This window comes from Chenopodium album, chromosome 14 (genome assembly GCF_948465745.1).
Source record: "Chenopodium album chromosome 14, dcCheAlbu1.1, whole genome shotgun sequence".
Lineage (NCBI taxonomy): Eukaryota > Viridiplantae > Streptophyta > Magnoliopsida > Caryophyllales > Amaranthaceae > Chenopodium > Chenopodium album.
The window spans coordinates 25811350-25829885 of NC_137847.1; the positions used below are offsets into that span (position 1 = coordinate 25811350).

Consider the following 18536-nt stretch of genomic DNA (forward strand, 5'->3'; position numbering starts at 1 on the left):
AGCTCAAATCTCATGATAGACATTTTTATTAGAATATGCTCGAAATCTCATGTTCATGCAAGAGGCTAACTGATACCACTGTAGGAGTTTATAGGTACTATAAAGCGAAAAACATGAATCATATTCATAAAGCACCTAATCCCAAGATCGCATGCATAACACACAAGACACATAATTATACCTTTGAAGCGTGAATTCCACGTAGTTATTCGACAGGCAAATCAGGGAGAGAATAGAGCCCGAAGCGTTGCTCGTCTACTTAGTCCACGGGATTCGAAAGAGCCGTCCACCAATACTAGATTGGTCGAGTGAAAGAGGAAAACCGCAATCACCACCTTTAATGGACTAACCGACCACCACGAACCACCACCACCACGGACCACCACAACCGGCGCCGAGGGAGGAGGAGAGCCGTGAGAGAGAGAGAGAGAGAGAGAGAGAGTTTGAGAGGGGTTTGGTCTCTTGTTTGCTAATTAGGGTTTGATCAAACTAATCACTGAATTACAATAATGAAAAACCCTAGGCACTTAGTCTATTTATAATCCCATTATAATTAGACTAAGTCACGAAGCCCAAAACCCTCCTTATTCCTCCATATGGCCGGCCATGCTAGGGGATGAGGCCCATCATGGGCCTCGTCCTCTCGTGCTCAATCTAGGCCCTTTGTGTGACCTTATAGGATTCGTCCAATTGGGCTTTGGCCTATTTTAGTAGCCCAAAGATCGTTAGTACCTCTAGCTATGATATAACGACGACCCAAATGTACGAACTTAATTATCTCCATAATTTGATCCATTTATATATCTAATAATTGCACATGACGAAGACATAAATCCTTCACAAGAAAACCCTAAATTACAGGGGGGAAAGCAAATAAATCATGGAAATCTAAATGTTGGGGGAAGAGTAAATTTAATAAAATATCAAAACTTAATAGAAGATAAATTCAAGCCCTATATTTAACTCAAAACCCTAAGAGGAGAGAGGAAGAGCGAACCCAGGAGGAGCGTCGGCTTCCTTAAATTCTTTCGTGGTTGCCCTTTTCTTCATTAATGGAGCTTTGATCATCATTAACCAAACGAATGCGGCGGCAATGGCGAACCTCGGGCTCTTATTCTCCTATGTCGCTACTAAGTGGAGAATTAAGAGGGAAAGGAACCTCCGGTGCTCGCGGTGGAGGAGGCGGTTGTGGTGGAGGGAGTTTAGGAGCAAGTGGCGGTAGTGTTTTCGGTGCAGGTGGCGGGCAAAGAGGAGGAAACGAGAAAGAGAAAGAATGAATCTAAGTGAAGTGGGAAAACAAAAAAAGAGAAAAGAGAAAGAGAAAGAGAAGGAAAAATAAGGGCGGATTTTTTTTTTATTTCGCACTGGTTTAAACCGGTGGGATTAATATAATTTCGCACCGGTTTGGTTTGAACCGGTGCAAATTCTCTTTACTCATATCCAGCCTATTTTTTCCCATCGGTTTTTGAAAACTGGTGGCCATTTCCCGCTGCGAATTTATGTTTTTCTATTAGTGAACAAACACTAAGGATTTAGGATCCACATACACTCACAATAGAAATGCTAATTGGATAGGAGATTGATCAATCAAACATTGCAAGGGAAAATAGCAATTGCAATCAAAATGACTCGAGAGGCTATTTCCTAGGCGTCAAACTAGGGGTCTTTAGGAATGACTAGCTAGGAACATCACAAATCAAGTTCAATCAATAAATGTAATTTCCAAATCAACGTGTCATATCATTGGAGAATCACAATGCAATCTAGATTGAGAATCAAGGTTACCTACTCCTTAACAAATCAAAAACATGCATAATTTCCATCAACCAATTTAATCACAATATCAAATCGATCAAAATCCACCAATTAGGTATGATCTATCATTTATCCATGCTTCACCACATCCCTAGCAAAGAATCCACTCACTACACATGGTGAAAATAAAGAACAAAACTAAACAAGTCATCAAAATCATCATCATTATTGCAATCAAACTATCAACAATCAAATCAATCCATAAACTTGAAAATTCAAAAAATTAACAAAATCAAATGCAAAGATTGGATTAAAGAGAAGAAGATTCTTACAAACGTTGATTAAAATCAAAGGAAAAGTGCTTGTAATCAAAGAAAGAGGAGATCAAATGTAGCAATCATCAAATCATCAAGTTTCTCTCTCTACAATCTAAGAACTAGAATTTCAAAACATAAACTTCTCTCTATAAAATTCTCTCCCTAAAAATCTAATTCTAATTCTCATTCTAATTCTATATATTCTCAAAATAGAAATAAAATCTATATATAGTAAAACTAACTAAGGAGAAATTAGTTGAACGTCCAAAAAGATGATGATCATTGTGATTTCTTTAGTTTTTTTTTCATTTCCACCATTTGTAGCGAGTATATTACTTGCTAGGGCGATGGTGAAGCATGCATGAAGGATGATTATTGATAGTTGATTGATTTTGATTGATCTAATGTTGTGATTAAATTGGTTAATAGAATTGTGCATGTGTTTGACTTGTTAAGGAGTGATCAACCTTGATTTTCAAGCTAGATTGCATTGTGCTCTCTAATGACACAACAAATTGATTTGGAGATTGTCTTTATCGATTGAACTTGATTTTTGATGTTTCTAGCTAGTCATTTGTCGAGACCACTAGTTTGACGCCTAGGAAATAGCCTATCGAGTCTTATTAATTGTGATTACTATTTTCCCTTGCAACATTTGGATTTATTAGCTTCATCTCTTCTAGCATAGTTATCGTGAGTGTATGTGGATCCTAAATCCCTAGCATTTTGAATATTGAATTTCTTCTTTGTCTAGTGTTTAATCTTAGTGTACTCCAAACCATTTCTTGATTTCGATTTAGCTTAACACACGTTAGACTATAACAAGCTTCCCCCCATTCCTCGTGGTTCGACCTCGACTTACCCTATACTTTGTCTAGGTTTAGTTGAGTCTAAAAATATTGTTGATGTGGTTTTAAGCAATTAACGACATGCTTAGATCCCCTATCAGATGCATGGTGAGACCAAGTGCCCAAGGATCATATCTTTATTAAAGTTAGCAAAGTATATTAAGAAGGGGCATCTAGTGTATTTTTGTAGTGTAAGGAACATGGAACATGAAGAGACAACTAAGCCTAAGGATATAGAAGTAGTGAATTAATTTCTGGATCTGTTTCCAGAAGAGATCAATAGTATGCCACCAAAAAGGGAAATTGATTTCACAATATAGTTGGTTCCAGGAACAGCACCAATTTCCAAGGCAACATATCAAATGGAACCTGTAGAAATGAGTGAATTGAAGGAGCAATTGCATGATTTACTGAAAAAGGGTACATTAGACCCAGTGCATCGCCTTGGGAAGCACTAATGTTGTTTGTTAAGTAAAAGGATAGGAGTATGAGGTTATGTATTGACTATAGGGAGTTGAATAAGGTCACCATAAAGAACAAGTACCCATTGTCAAGGATCGATGACCTATTTGACCAGTTAAGAGGCGCAACTGTGTTCTCTAAAATTGATTTAAGGTCTGGCTATCATCAGCTTAGAATTGCAGACGAAGATATTCCCAAGACTGCATTTATAACAAGATATGGACATTATAAGTTCACATTAATACCTTTTGGAATTACAAATGCTCCAGCAATCTTTATGGACTTGATAAATAGGGTGTTTCATCCATTTATGGAAAAATTTGTTGTGGTGTTCATAGATGATATGCTGGTCTATTCGAAGAGTAAAGAGGAACATGTAGAACATCTAAGGGTAATTCTGCAAGCGCTAAGGGAAAACAAGCTTTCAAAGTTCTCTAAGTGTGAGTTTTGGTTGGACGAAGTATCATTTCTAGGTCATTTTGTGTCTAAAGATAGGGTGGAAGTAGATCCAGGAAAGATTGAGGCAGGGAAAGGTTGGCCTACACCAAAAATAGTGTCTGACGTTAGGAGTTTCTTAGGTTTAGCAGAGTATTATAGGCGTTTTGTGAAAGATATTTCAAAGATTGCTAAACCTATGACCACTCTAATGAAGAAGGACAAAAGATTCGAGTGGGATGACAAGTGTGAGGAAGCATTCCAACTCTTAAAGAAAAAGTTGATTACAGCGCCAGCGCTTACACTGCCAGATGATAGTGGAATTTATGATGTATATAGTGACGCATCCAAGAATGGCCCGGGATGTGTACTAATGCAAAATGGAAGGTGATTGCATACGCATCAAGAAAATTGAAGACTCATGAAGTAAATTACCACTCATGACTTAGAACTAGCTGCAATCATTTTTTCACTAAAGATTTGGAGGCATTACTTATATGAAGTGAAATGTAGAATTTACACAGACCATAAAAGCTTAAAATGCATTTTCACCCAGAGATATTTAAACTCACGCCAAAGGAGATGATTAGAATATACAACGGATTATGACTTAGAGATTGAATATCATGAAGGGAAAGAGAATGTAGTTGCAGACGCTCTAAGTTGTAAGACTAGTCATGGACTAAATATCTTGATAGTGGCTGAACTGTTGTATAAAGAAATGAGGAAAATGAACCTAGAAGGGGTAGAATGGGTAGTGCCAGCAAGCATACTTGCAAACCTAAGTATTCAACCAACAATATTTGATGAGATAGGAGAAAACTAAGCAGGAGATGTAAAGTTGGATAGGATTCGTGAGAAAATAAAACAAGGAAAGGCTACAAATTTCGAAATTCATGAAGATGGAAGCTTAAGGTACAAAGGTCGTTGGTGTGTACCACAAAAATGTGAGGAGGCAAAGAGAAAATTGATGGAAGAAGGTCATAATACACCATACTCACACTACTACAAAATGCATTAATTCTCGACGCCATGCCTTCGACGCTGTGAATAGGGAGTCAGTGGAAATTTGGATTCCCGTGTTTTTACGACGCTTTTCATCGTCCTCACTTATTTTTGACTTAAATAAGCGTCCACAATACTAACCACGTGATAAGCACATGTGTTCTAGCCTACGAACTTAAACAAATTGGGGGAAAACATGAAAACCGCTCCTCCTTCACTCTCCGGTCTCCAATAATTAAACCCTAGCCGTTCATTAAAATTCTCGCTCACCAATTCATCTCTCTCCAAAATCCAATCCTAGCAACAATATTACTGAAAGATGCTCTTCGAATTCATCAAATCTGGTATTCTTTTTATTTTCAGGTACACTCTCCTTTATCTTTAGATTTTGATTTTTATTTATTTTTTCTTTTTTTTCTGATGTATTTTTCATTTAATTGAGGAACAAGAGATAAAGAAAGCTGTAATTTTGAAGATGTTTCAATATCTGATGTTAAAAAAAAATCTGAAATCGAATTTCAACGCCTTGACCCCGATGTTGCTAAGCTTATCTGCGCCTTTGCTTTCAGGTAATTTATCGCATCTAACTTGTATGTATTTTTATGCAAATATTTGAGAATGTAATTTTGGTTTAAGTAACTTTGTTTTTGTAATTTAGGAATTTTGTTATTTATTGAATTTTTAAAATTTAGACCTAGATCCACTGGGTGGGGTGGGTTAATTTGGTGCAACTTGAAGATGAAAATTAGCATCTAGAGAATATTACCAATATCATACCATTAACAAGTTAAAATGTTTTTAATTCTTGGTTATTTAGTGAATGTGATAAAAATCCGGGTCTGAATCTTCTAGTACACTTAGCAGAGAAGCACTTTGTGACATTTATTTATCTTGGTTTTGATGGTATGATAAATATATACTAGTACATAGAAATAATGGCTTGGCTAGATTCTATAGTATACTTAAGCTGAGACGTTCAAGATTACGCTAATAAGCTGCTCTTTCTAAACAAATATTGTGCATCTCCCTACATTATTATCATTGTACTTGGTATATATTGAATTGAGAATTTATTGGATTAGTGTCTTGACATAAATAATACAAACATAATTCATCCTTAGTTAAATTAGTGTCTTCTCATATAGAGAATGCTAAAATACTCTATTTCACAATCTCATGCATTCAAATAACACAATAAAAATGCACATTGGGTTACCTTTTATCCTTAGAAATGTAATGTATGCCTTGAGATCTTCATGAATCAATTATGAGGTTATGCCCATATGGCCATATGCGTATAACATTTAAGAATTGGTTTCACCTACTTCATTGAATCAAGTACAATTATAAAGCCACTGATTTTCCAAATCTAATGTTTTTTTAATGTATATACACTATTATTAAATTAAACAATTAGAATAAATGACATAGATATCTTTCTTGAGCACAATATTGAATTTATTATATGATTTCATATGTTTGTCAGTGTATGTTACAATTTACACCTTCTGAAAGTTATGCTTACTTTGGCTTCAAATCACTTTTATATGTACTGTAAACACACTTCAAGTCAAATTTGTAAAATGAATTGTGAGCATAACTGAATTTCTCTAGCAAATCTTCATATTGGAATTCTTTTTCTCTCAATTACATGTAACTATCATTGTGTATGTTATAATTCTGATTTTAGTACATTAAGCTTCAACTTTCCTTCCAGCTAACCTCCCCGTATATGATACGGTCCAAAACTGAGGTACTTCTGTGACCAGCCTGATGAAAAGATGAGCAGCTATGTGCTTGTGTCCATCAGATCCTCATATCTACGTCCTGATTTGCTAAGTATATTTAACTCCATTTTATATGTTTTACCATGAGAGCTAAACAGTCATGTAGACTCATCATAGCTAATATTTATATGACCTAATTGTTTCTTTACATTGCAACAGATGCACTGAGACTGATTCTAATTGTTGGTTTTGATAAGCCTATAATGTTTTATTTAATTTCCCATGTAATGTGAAAAGTTTATAAATGACAACCTCTAGTTTATAGTTGTTCAGGGTTGTTGCTTTTATACAGAGAGACTTGTTATTTATTAGTTTCTTGGTCATGGCTCCATTACTACAAAATGAGTGTTTTTTTGACGTTGGGGCCTCGACGCTAGGTAAGGGGAGTTAGCATGTGAATTTAGTAAACTTTTGTCCATTTTTGTCCTTTTTTAGTAAACTTTTGTCCATGTTTCAATATTTTATAAATATAAGAGAGAAATCATTTGATTAAAGAAATTATACTCTGAAATTACAAGTTAGCAAAAGATGAACTTTAATTAAAATGTACTATCTTCAACTGAATTGTAACATATTTTGCTTGAGTTGTATGCTGGAACAATTTTAGTGTGGTCCTTGTCTTGCAGTGCCTGTATATATGGAATGTCAAAGTTTTAAGTCCTGTTTTTTACACCTTAGAGTCCAATTTCACGGAAAAGCATAACACTTGATTAGAATTATACTTGGAGAAACTTTAGAGCCAAGCCAAACAGGTCTCACAAGATTATGCAAGTGATGTTTCTAATGCGGATGATCAAGCCAGTCAATTGTAAGCAAGGAAGGAACTTGGATTACTCGAGAAGTATTTCGAGTCTGTTAAAGAAGGTAATTAGATGCATAGGCATGTTTTTTATAGCATAGTTTTGACTTGTGAGTTTGTATGTATTGAATTGAGTAATTGCTTTATTAAGCTAATGAAAAATAGACTGACCTAGGATTAGATTGAATCTTGGTTTTCTGAAATCTTTGTGGCTTTGTGCATAATGAGACATAGACATAGTTTCTAGTTTGTGAAATTAGAGCTGAAATCCAGAACTGAATCCAGAGCTGAATTCAGAGCTGAATTTCATAACTGAATTCAGAGCTGAATTTTCGATCTGAAGTTCAGAACTGAAAATCAGAGCTAAAATCCAAAGTTGAATTCAGAGCAATTGAATTCAGAGCTCCCACTAAACATGACGATGTATGGTGGGATTTGTTCTGGGCAGTGGGCTGGAGTATATGGTGGAGCCGCAATGCTTGGGTTTTTAATAAGAGGAAAACTGATATAGTGGAGGTTCTGAACAAAGCAATCAACTGTGTGACTGAGTATGAAAGTGCAAATGAGATAAAGGGTGTTAAAGGAGGAAGTTGCTCTTCTCCTGCTCATTGGGTGCCGCCTGGAACAAATAAGTACAAAATTAATTGTGGTGCAGCGGTGTTTAGTGGTAGTGGCATTGGTTTAGGGGGATTAGTGAGGGATAATGTAGGAGATGTGCTAGCTTCTACTTGTCTAAAGATGGAAGGAAAGTTCGAGGTGGAGGTGGCTGAAGCTTTCGGTGCAAGACATGCATTACAGGTAGCTTTCGATGCAGGCCTTCGTAGAGTGGTACTCGAAACTGACTGCTTGAAGCTTTTCACCCACTTGAGTAAAAGGATCGCTGAGCCCACGGTCTTTGGGCCTATTGTGAAGGATATACTAGCTATTTTTTCTTTATGTACTACGGTTAAGTTTTCTCATGTTCGAAAACAAGGCAATACAGTTGCTCACAATTTGGCCAAGCTCAGCAAATCATTCACTGAAATGCGGGTTTGGCTCTAGAAGAAGCCCCTGTGGTGATCAAGAGCTTTGTAATTTCTGATTTGGCTGCTTTGACTTAATATAGAATTTTCCAGTTTGTGTCAAAAAAAATAATACAAATATTCTGGATACCTCTCTCTCCTTAGGCTATTCTATTTATACTACTTGAGATACAAGCATTTGGCCTAATGCCTTGATTGTTGCCATTTACTATTGTTTGTCCTCTAGGTAAATTTATATTGTGTAATGTACTAATTTATACTTTGTATTTTTTTTTTTTTTTTGAAGATTGGAAAAGGCAATGTAGGTGCAACAAGAGCATAGGCCGGGACACTTGAGCATCAAAACAAGCGACTATATCGTCTATAAGGCCATCATCAATCTATTTTGGTTTTTATTCTAATTATATTAGTGATGTATTTATTTAGGGACAAGCTACAATGATATGCGACGTTTTTTTTTTATTTTATTTATTTTTATTAATTGTGTTGATGTTTCTTTTATAAATTTGGTTATTAACTACGTACTCTTATTATTGTGTTGATTAATTATTATTTTTTTAATCTAGTTATATAGAATATTTATTTATTTTAATTTTAATGTTATTAATTTAATTTATGATAAATTTAAATAACTATAAATGTGTGTATGATGATAATAATTTAATAAAAGGAAAAAAAAAAGCTTAAAAAAAATTCTAGACGCTTTTTAATGTCTACATATTTTACACATTTTCATATTTCAAGAGTTTCCCGTCATACCATAGGTTGACACGAATTAACGCAAGACAACAAAAAGCGTCGCTAAATTTGAGTATGTGGACATGTAAAAGCGTCGCTAAAAACTACACAAATTTGGGATAATGCGCGAAATAAGCATTTTTCGACACTTCGTATATTATTTAGGACACTTAAAAGCGTCGATATTCTCGATGCTTTTTTGTGTCCCTCAAAATTCTCGACTCACGTATTCTCGACGCTTTTTAGCAGCGTCGAGAAATATTTTTACGACGCTTTTTAGCGTCTAAAAAAGGCCTAAAAAGCGTCTAAAATACACGCCTTTTGTAGTAGTGTCAGTACGCCCAGGAGGGGACAAGCTATATAAGGATTTGAAAAAGGTGTATTAGTTAGGTGTGAGCGTAGCAGGGTATCCTGTAAAAATCTCAGGACCCGTAACCAGAACCTGTTGCAACAGGTTCCTAAAAATAGGAACCGGAATCGAAACCTGATCAACGAGTTCCTAAAAATTGGGAACCAGAACCGTTCCTCAACAGGGTACCCTATCTTTCAAAGTAAGCTTAATAATTACTTGATAAATTTTAACAAAATTAAAGAAAAAAAATGGATGTTCACAGTAAAAGCTTACAGCTTTAATACAGTACAACAAATATAACAAACCAACACTAATTGTCTAGAATATTTGATACAATATTATAAATACTTGTATTAATACCATTAATTAAACCTTTTAAGAGTAAAATGAAAAATGAATAAGAGGAGGAAGAGAGGTATGTGATGGCTTTTATACAATTTTGATATAAGGCTTTATATTTGGGTTTAAATGATAGGTTCTGGTTTTGTGTACCCTATAGGGAACCTGTACTAACAGGGTACCCAACAGGTTCCGGGTTCAAAATCTTATTACCCGGAACCGGAACCTGTCACAACAGGTTCCCAATTTATTACCCGGAACCGAAACCAGATCTACAGGTTCCAGGTTTGGAACCTGCGGTTCTGAACAGGTTCTGGTTCCAAGTCAGTGTACCCTGAATGTTTTCTCACCTCTAGTATTGGTGGCCTAGAATGAAGAATGAAGTTGCGAAATTTGTAGCTAAATGTTTAACTTGTCAAAAGGTGAAGATAGAGCACAAGAGGCCGCAAAGAACTGTGCAACAATTGGAAATTCTTAAATCGAAGTGGGATTGTATTTCAATGGACTTTGTGACTTGCCTCCCAAAGTCAAGGAGTAGAAATGACACCATTTGGGTAGTGGTGGATAGACTTACAAAATCCGCAATGTTCCTACCAATGGAGGAGATCTGGAAGATGGAGAAACTTGAAAAATCTTACAATAAAAATGTGAGGTTACTTGGAGTTCCAAAAGATATTGTGTTTGATAGAGATTCTAGGTTACTTTCAAAATTTTGGAAAGTATGCAGGAAAATTTTGGTACAACACTAAAGATGAGTACAACATTTCACCATGCCACAGATGGTCAAATTGAAAGAACTATTCAAACCTTGGAAGACATGTTAAGAGCTTGTGTTATAGACTTCCAAGAAGGATGGGAAGATAGCTTGGAATTAATTGAATTTTCCTATAATAATATTACCATGCAAGCATTGGTATAGCTCCATTTGAGACATTATATAGAAGGAAGTGTCGTAGCCCACTTTGTTGGATTGACATAAGTGAAACAATGGTCTTAGGACCTCAAGTGATCAAAGATACAGTTAAACAAGTAAAAGAGATTCAAGCTAAGATTCAAGCAGCGCAAGATCGCCAAAAGAGTTACGCGGATTTGAAGAGTAGAAAGGAAGAGTTTGAGGTTGGTGATAAGGTATTGTTGAAGGTGTCACAAAAGAAAGGTGTAATGAGGTTTGGGAAGAAAGGAAAGCTTAGCCCAAAGTATATTGGTCCATATGAAATATTGCAATAAATAGGCAAAGTAGCTTATAGGTTGGCCTTACCTATAAGGCTAAGTAAGTACATAATGTATTTCATGTATCTTAGTTAAGAAGGTATATCCTTGATAAGTCACATGTGCTACAACCTGAAACCATTGAGTTAATACAAAGCTTAACTTATGAGGAAAAGCTTGTCAAGATCCTTGACAATAAAGTGCGTAGTACACGCAATAAAGACGTTAAAATTGTTAAAGAGTTATGGTCTAACCAAGAGTATGAGGAAGCAACTTGGGAAGCTGAGGATGAGATAAAAAAGAAATATCCGAGTTGGTTAAGGTATGTTGAGTTATGGGGACGTAACTCGTTTTCTTTAATGGGGTAGAATGCTGGAGAAATTCGCGCTTTTTCCAATAGTTGCAGTTATTTTTGTTCTTTTGCACAATTTTAACGATTATTTCGAGTAATTTTGATTTCAAAGAGACACTAATAGTAAAATTATGACAAAAGAGTACATCAATATTATACAAAGTGAGGAAAAAGTTTGAATTTCGTTACCCAAGTTTCGGGACGAAACTTATTTTAAGGGGGCTAAAGTGTAATACCCCATATTTTTATACGTATTTTAATTTAAATAAGTATTTCTTAAAGTATTTAAATAAGTTGAAATGAATTACTCCCTCCATTACATATTACTCGCAACAAAGGGGTATTATTTGTGAGACATAAAATATTCCTTTGTTACGAGTAATATGTAGCAAAGGGAGTATTTTTGAAGTTTTAGAGTTAAGATCAAATATGGTCCCTAAACTAACATATTTGTAGCATTTTAGTCCCTCAACTATTGAGTGAGGCAAATTCGTCCCTCAACCACCAAGGAGTACTATTTCCGGCTAAATAGTTTAGGGACCTTGCCTAGTCATCAATAGTTTAGGGACTATTTAAAATTATGTGGTAATTTTATTTTTATTTTTTTGACAAAGTGGCAAAATTTAATTATTATTTTATTATAATAGTTTAATGACTTGTAAAAAAAATAAAAAATAAAGTTTCTTTTACGAGAGAAATAGGGGGAGTATCTAGGACGTCCACTATTGAAATTTAAAAGTGACCTTTCACAGTTTCACCCTAAAAAAAAAAGACCTCTAATTCTCTGTTGTTAAGTTATAGTGGGATTTGGGTTTGTCATCTGATCAAAGGAGAGGAAAATCTGCAAAGCTAACATCAGGTAAAGGTAAATTTATCCTCAATTTCATCATATTTTACTTGTTTAAGTTTAAAAAAATTGAAAGATTTATAAATTCAAAAAAAATCATGCTATTTATATTACGGTTCCTAATTGATATAATAATATGTGTAGGTACTTGGTATTTGAGTTCGTAACGCACCCGCATAAATATTTGAGCATATGAACTTTTTGGATGATGAACAACAATATGAAGAACATACAACAACGATTTTTTTTATTTATAATTGCTATTTTTCTTTACATAACGAATTTTAGGATAATTTGTTGTACAAATATGTTACATTAAATGCAAATCCTTAAACTTTTACTGATTTAGTTTTTCAGCATTTTTTTCATGTAATTATAAGCAATTTTATGGAAGTCCCTAAACTATTGATGACTAAGCAGACAAAGTCCCTAAACTATTGTTAAATACGAATTACAGGTCCCTAAACTATTGATGACTAGGCAAGGTCCTTGAACTATATATTTGGCTAGAAATAGTACTCCTTGGTGGTTGAGGGAATAATTTGTCTCACTCAATAGTTGAGGGACTATAATGCTACAAATACGTTAGTTTAGGGACCGTATTTGACCTTAACTCTGATGTTTTATTAATTTAAAGAGTTTTTTTTTTTAATTAAAGGTCTAATTTATTTATTTAATAATTTTGGAAATTCTTTATTTTAAAAGCATTAGGGCATATTATTTTATAAAAGGAATTTAAAGTCAATGGTATTTAAGGAAAGTCAAAATATTAGTTTCGATAGGAAATGGATCATTAAGGGTAGGAAGAGAATTTAAGTTTAGGAGGGCTTATAGAGAGAGGGTATAGATACCCATCACATGGGCAAATTGAACTTTGCCCAAGGTGGAGAATACCCACATGTAACTCTCTCTCTCTCTCTCCTCTTATTTTCTCTTTCTCTCTCTTATTTTCCCCTTCCCCTTATTTTACACCACCACACATTGCACACACACCACCACCACCACCGATGGCCGGATGCCACCACCACCGCAGCAGACTGCTGCTAGCATAGAGCGGCAGCAGCAGCAACCGCAGGGAGGTGGCGTCGGCCACTTTGCCCTCTTCTTCCCTCTTTTTCGTGTTTACATATATATAAAAAAAATTTATTCTTTTGTTTTAATCCTAATCTAGCCTTGATTTAATTACTGATTTTGGGTTGTGTGATGATTTTTATATTGTTTGATCATAAGTATCATGTATGTAATTTTCAGATTAAGTTTTTTATTTAAAAAGCCCTAAATTGAAAACCCTAGGTTTCTGTATTAATGTATATTGATGGAATTTGATTATAGGTGATTGAAACTATTAAATTTGATGTTTTAAAACACAATTACAGCAATTTTGAATGTTTTAATAAAGCTGTAAATTTTGTATATAAGCTATAATTAAGTTTCTTGAACGGATTTTTAATTACCCATTAATTGGGAATAAAAGTAAGGGTTTTCAATTAAATTTCAGCTTATTTTTGAAGGATTTATGAGTTATTTAAGGAGTGTACATATTGCTGAAAATTCGTGTGAAATAGGTATTAATGCCTCTTTGTAATTTTGGGTTGTAGGAGATTTCCAAGTGAGTGACTTTATTTAGTCGTAGCGATTTTGAGATCATATTTAAGGTACATTCGCGTAATTGGTAATTATTTGAGTATGTTGAAGCATGTTAGGCTTTGATTAATTAATTCAAATGTAGTATCATGATAAGCATTGATTGGAATTGTTGATTTGATTGATGTTGGTGATTGAACGGTGAAGTATGGATTATTTGTGGTGAATTGATGATAGGAATTAATTATATTGGCATGTTGAGTATGAACCATACTTTTGTTATTGGCATGATTGAGAGCATGTTTAATTAAACTAAGTGTTTAATTTGGTTTGGAATATTGAAAAAGAATTTTATTATGGTTCATATAATTTTTATTGATACTATAAGCATGAAAAATGAGCTATTTAAGTGTCTATGTACACGAGGATTAAATTGTATTTTGGTGCCTAAGTGCACTTAAGGTGTTTCTAACACCGAGGGATAAAATTTATGGCGCATTATGAGTTTAAGGTGTCTTTGACACTGAGGTAGTTTAAAAAGGGTTCAACATTTAAGATTTATGTAGTCACTAATTATTCAAGAATTAAATTGGTATGTTTGATTGCTTGAATGATATTAATGATTGATTTTATTACGGTTTGTGAGTCATCCCCAAGTCTAATAATTTGTAAACAACGTAAAGTGAAAGAGATTACGCACCAAATCTCTTGTAACGTATATACCTTGAGTATGAACATATGGGGGGAGTTATGCGACTTTATATTTGACTATAACTTTTAATGGGAGTACAGGACATAGTATATTCTTTTTTATTATGCGCAGGAATTCCTCCACTTACTAATGGTTCTTTTATACTGGCACGGTTAGCTCCCGTGTTAGGTACCCTTTATTGGGGCAGGTTAGGGGGAAATCCGTTCGATGTGTAATTAAGCTAAATTATTAAATTAGTTATTTATTGAGTGGTTGTGTTGTATGTTGTATGCTTGTAAACAGGTGCAACTATTTAAGTTTTGTGATGATAAGATGAAAGCATGTTAGTGTGTTTAGTTAGGCTTATGTAATCGGCTTTGATGATTGTGTGTTCGTATGTTTGTTTAGCCTTGTCTTTATCTTGGCCCTACGACGAACCATTTCTAATGGCGAGTAGTTGAGACAAGTAAAGAGGAGTTTTTTTAGGTGATGAAACATATTCATGATGGGCATGAGTGAAGAGCGAATCATGCTTAGTTTCCATAGGAATATGATGTGCTTTAAATGCTTTGCATATTATTTATTTTGTTATGCTTGTGAGACTAACGCAAAGGTTTTTAAGAGTTTGTTCAGTTTTAATAAGGTCCTACAGTGGTTTCAAGTTGTAGGTTAACTTCATTTGACTTTGGTTTGACTTTACTTTTGTTTGGTTTGACTTTTGATTTGAATTGTTTTGAATGGTTTTAAAGATAGTCTTCCGCTGTGTGTCTTTGGTATTTGCCTTAGCCTTTTTCACGGTGGCGGTAATGTCTTAGATTTTCCTATTTTGTATTTTAAAAAGGGCAAAATAGATATTTTAAAGGAAAGGAATTTCTTGGGTGTTTCAAACTAACTGTAATAATGTTTGTAATTTATTTGAGCTTGTGTCATATTCGTAATTTATGATAGTTGTTTTGCCTATAATAAATTTCAAACGCCGCAAGCTCAATTATAGCACCAGTCATTGACAACCGTAAAGTTTTTCAAGAATTCTTAGTTGTCATGTTTGTAATTATCGTCCTTTGGCAAGTCGACACAAGTTCGATTACAAGTGTTTCTCATCGACAATAGTGAAGAGTTTCAAGAATTCCTAGTTTTTGTGTTTGTAATTTTTGAAATTGTGTTTTTTTTTGTGATTTATTATAGTTTTTTATAATTCATAGCTCCTATTATTTTTTCAAACAAGGGTGAATTTGTAAGAAAAGGATATTTCTATGGATGAGCTTTGACACCCATATAGGAAAATGTTTGTACAACGCAAGAAAACCAAGCTATGTCATTGGCTTGAGAGAGGTACATATTGTAGTTCAATGTGATTTAGGCTAACGTTTTGACTAACTTTAACATTTAATTTTATTTTTGCTGATGGGAAATATTTGGTTGGGTTAGAAGGAAAATATTCCGGCGACATTATTGGAACTTGGCTGCATCTAGAGTTTAATAATCTTGATTTCACTAGCAGATTTGTCCGAGGCAAAGGTGTCGAACGCAATGAAGAAGTGAAATTGGGTAAGAATGATCAAGTTTTGTTTTTTTTTTTGTGATCATAGATAATAGTTTATTAACTGTTTTCTGAATTGTTAAAGAAATGGAGTACCACGAAGAAACAAGAGTTAAAGATCTAGAAGATCATCTCCAAAAATCTAATGCACAGATCGAAAAAATTAGTGCATAGCACCAAGAAACTCTTCGGCGGCTTAAGATAGAACAAGAGAAGAACGCTGTACAATTTGGGAAGGTAACGCTTAAACTTGTTTCTTCACTACTAAAATTCGGCCAAATTGCGACAGTCTCTGACGGTCGTTGAATAGCAAAAACGGTCGCTGAAAATAATTGCGACCGTCAACGGTTGTAACGTGGTGGTCGTTATTTACGTGGTTGCAAAAAAACAAAATTACGACCGTTTGACGGTCGTTTTTAATATTTTCAACGATTGTAAGGGGAACGGTCGCAAATATTAATGATTGCAACTGGTTTAAGTGGCGGTTGCAAAACTGGATATTAGCGACCGTCTAAAGCCGTCGCTAAAAGTTCTAACAAAAAAAAAAAACGCACCCACCTCCCTATACTTCACAGCCAGCACCACCACCACTACCCACCCAAACCACCACCAGCCACCCCAAATACATCACCAGCCACCCCGAATACACCACCTTCACCCCCGGTAACTCCATCAGCCACCCTATAACTCACCCAACCACCACGGATTTCCATCCCTTAACCGTGAAAACCCAAATCATCCACCATAAAAGTCACCCCTCCATAAAATCAACGAAAATTCAAACATGAAAATCAAACACAATTAAACCTACTAAAATTAACGAAATTCAAATCCAAAATTAACAAAACCAAACAAAAAAAAATAAACATTGGAATTTCAACGAAAAACAAAAATCAACTAAAAAACAACCAAAATCAAACCGAAAATCAAATCAAACCCAAAAATAGACATCAAATCAAACCCAAAAACAGATCAAAAACAAACCACAAAAATTAACAATAATCAACCAAACGAAACATAAATTAACCAAAAACGAAACCAAAAGTTAACCTAAAAAAAAAACTTACCTCAAACCCCAAAATAACTTTGAACTTCATTCACCTCGAATTTGGTTTAATAAGGCCAAATTCGACCATGAAAAGTCTAGATCTAGAAATTTCATGGTCGAATTTGACCTTAAAAATCATGAACTATTCAACACCACCACCTAAGCGTCGAACCAAGAGAATATATGGAACGTGAGGGAGAAGTTTTCGAACACAGCAACACCACCGACGCTATAGGAGAAGAGGAAAGGAACTGGACTTGTTCCGAAACACATCTGGAAATAAATAAGAAAAGGAGAACGAAAATGGAGGGGGAGTGAGATGCGAAGATAATGGAGGGGCGTGAGATGCGAAAATTGGAACGAAAATAGAGCTCTGATAATGGAGAACGGAAATGGAGAAAGGAAAGAGAAGGAATAGAGGAGGGAGAGAGAAAAGAAAGAGGAGGGAGAGCGGCTGAGTGTGGAGAAACTTAGGGTTTGGAGAATGGGATTCTTTTAATACCGTATTCTTTTTTAAAAATAAAAAACTCTTTTTGCGACCGTTTTTTACGGTCGCAGAAGAGATATTTTAATTTAGAATTATTTTTTTATTTTTCAAACATCTTTGTGACCATTTAAAAGGTTAAAAACGGTCGCAAATTTGCGACCATCTTTAAAACAGTCTTAAAATTGCGACCGCATAAAAATCGGTCGCAAATTTCATATTTTGCGACCATTTTCCAGACGGTCGCAAAAAAACGGTCGCAATTTGACCGAATTTTAGTAGTGCTTGGTCTTAGACATTTAGTGAAGCTGGTTGTGGTGACCTTGCCTCTAACGTGTATTTAGGGACTGTTTATGTTTTCTCTTGTAAAAATTTTCTAGCTTGCTTCATCATATATTCGCAATTTCCCCCTTCTCCCACTTACGGCCGGGTTCATGACTTCTGAATATGTTATCTGAACTTTGTATTTTCGTTTCAGTGAGGCTGAGATTGATGTTTTTGAAGTAGTTAACCAGAAACATCGGGAGGAAGAGATGGTATTCAGCTCAAATCTCTAATCTCTCTGTGTTTTAATAAGTGTTACAAATTAATCGGCACATATTTTTAGACAATTTAACTAAATTAAATAAAATAAGATGTTAGTGGGGTATGTAGAGTATTAAAAAGTTGTACAAGAAAGATAATTGGGTTAAAAATTTACTCTGTACTAAAAAGTAATGAATGTGAGAGGGAAAAAATAATTTCAGTATACTATTTTCAATATGTGCACAGTGATATGTGCGTTACTTCCAAGGTTATATACTTAAAGTCTTAAACTAGTTATTCAAGTTTTTTAAAATTATTTTTTGTTTTTTTGTTTTGTTTTTTGTTTTTTAATATTTTTACCTCCAAATTCATACTCTTTTATTTTATAATATTTTTA

The 18536-nt window shown here is 34.5% G+C and overlaps 1 protein-coding gene across 1 annotated transcript; it reads left to right on the top strand.

Moving 5' to 3' along the window:
* Window positions 1–10846: 10846 nt before the first annotated feature.
* LOC145577936 (uncharacterized) lies at window positions 10847–18171 on the top strand. The gene is made up of 3 exons (XM_081635352.1): window positions 10847–10987; window positions 11161–11390; window positions 18093–18171. Exons 1-3 carry the CDS (start codon window positions 10847–10849, stop codon window positions 18169–18171), a joined length of 450 nt encoding a protein of 149 aa, XP_081491478.1.
* Window positions 18172–18536: the final 365 nt, after the last annotated feature.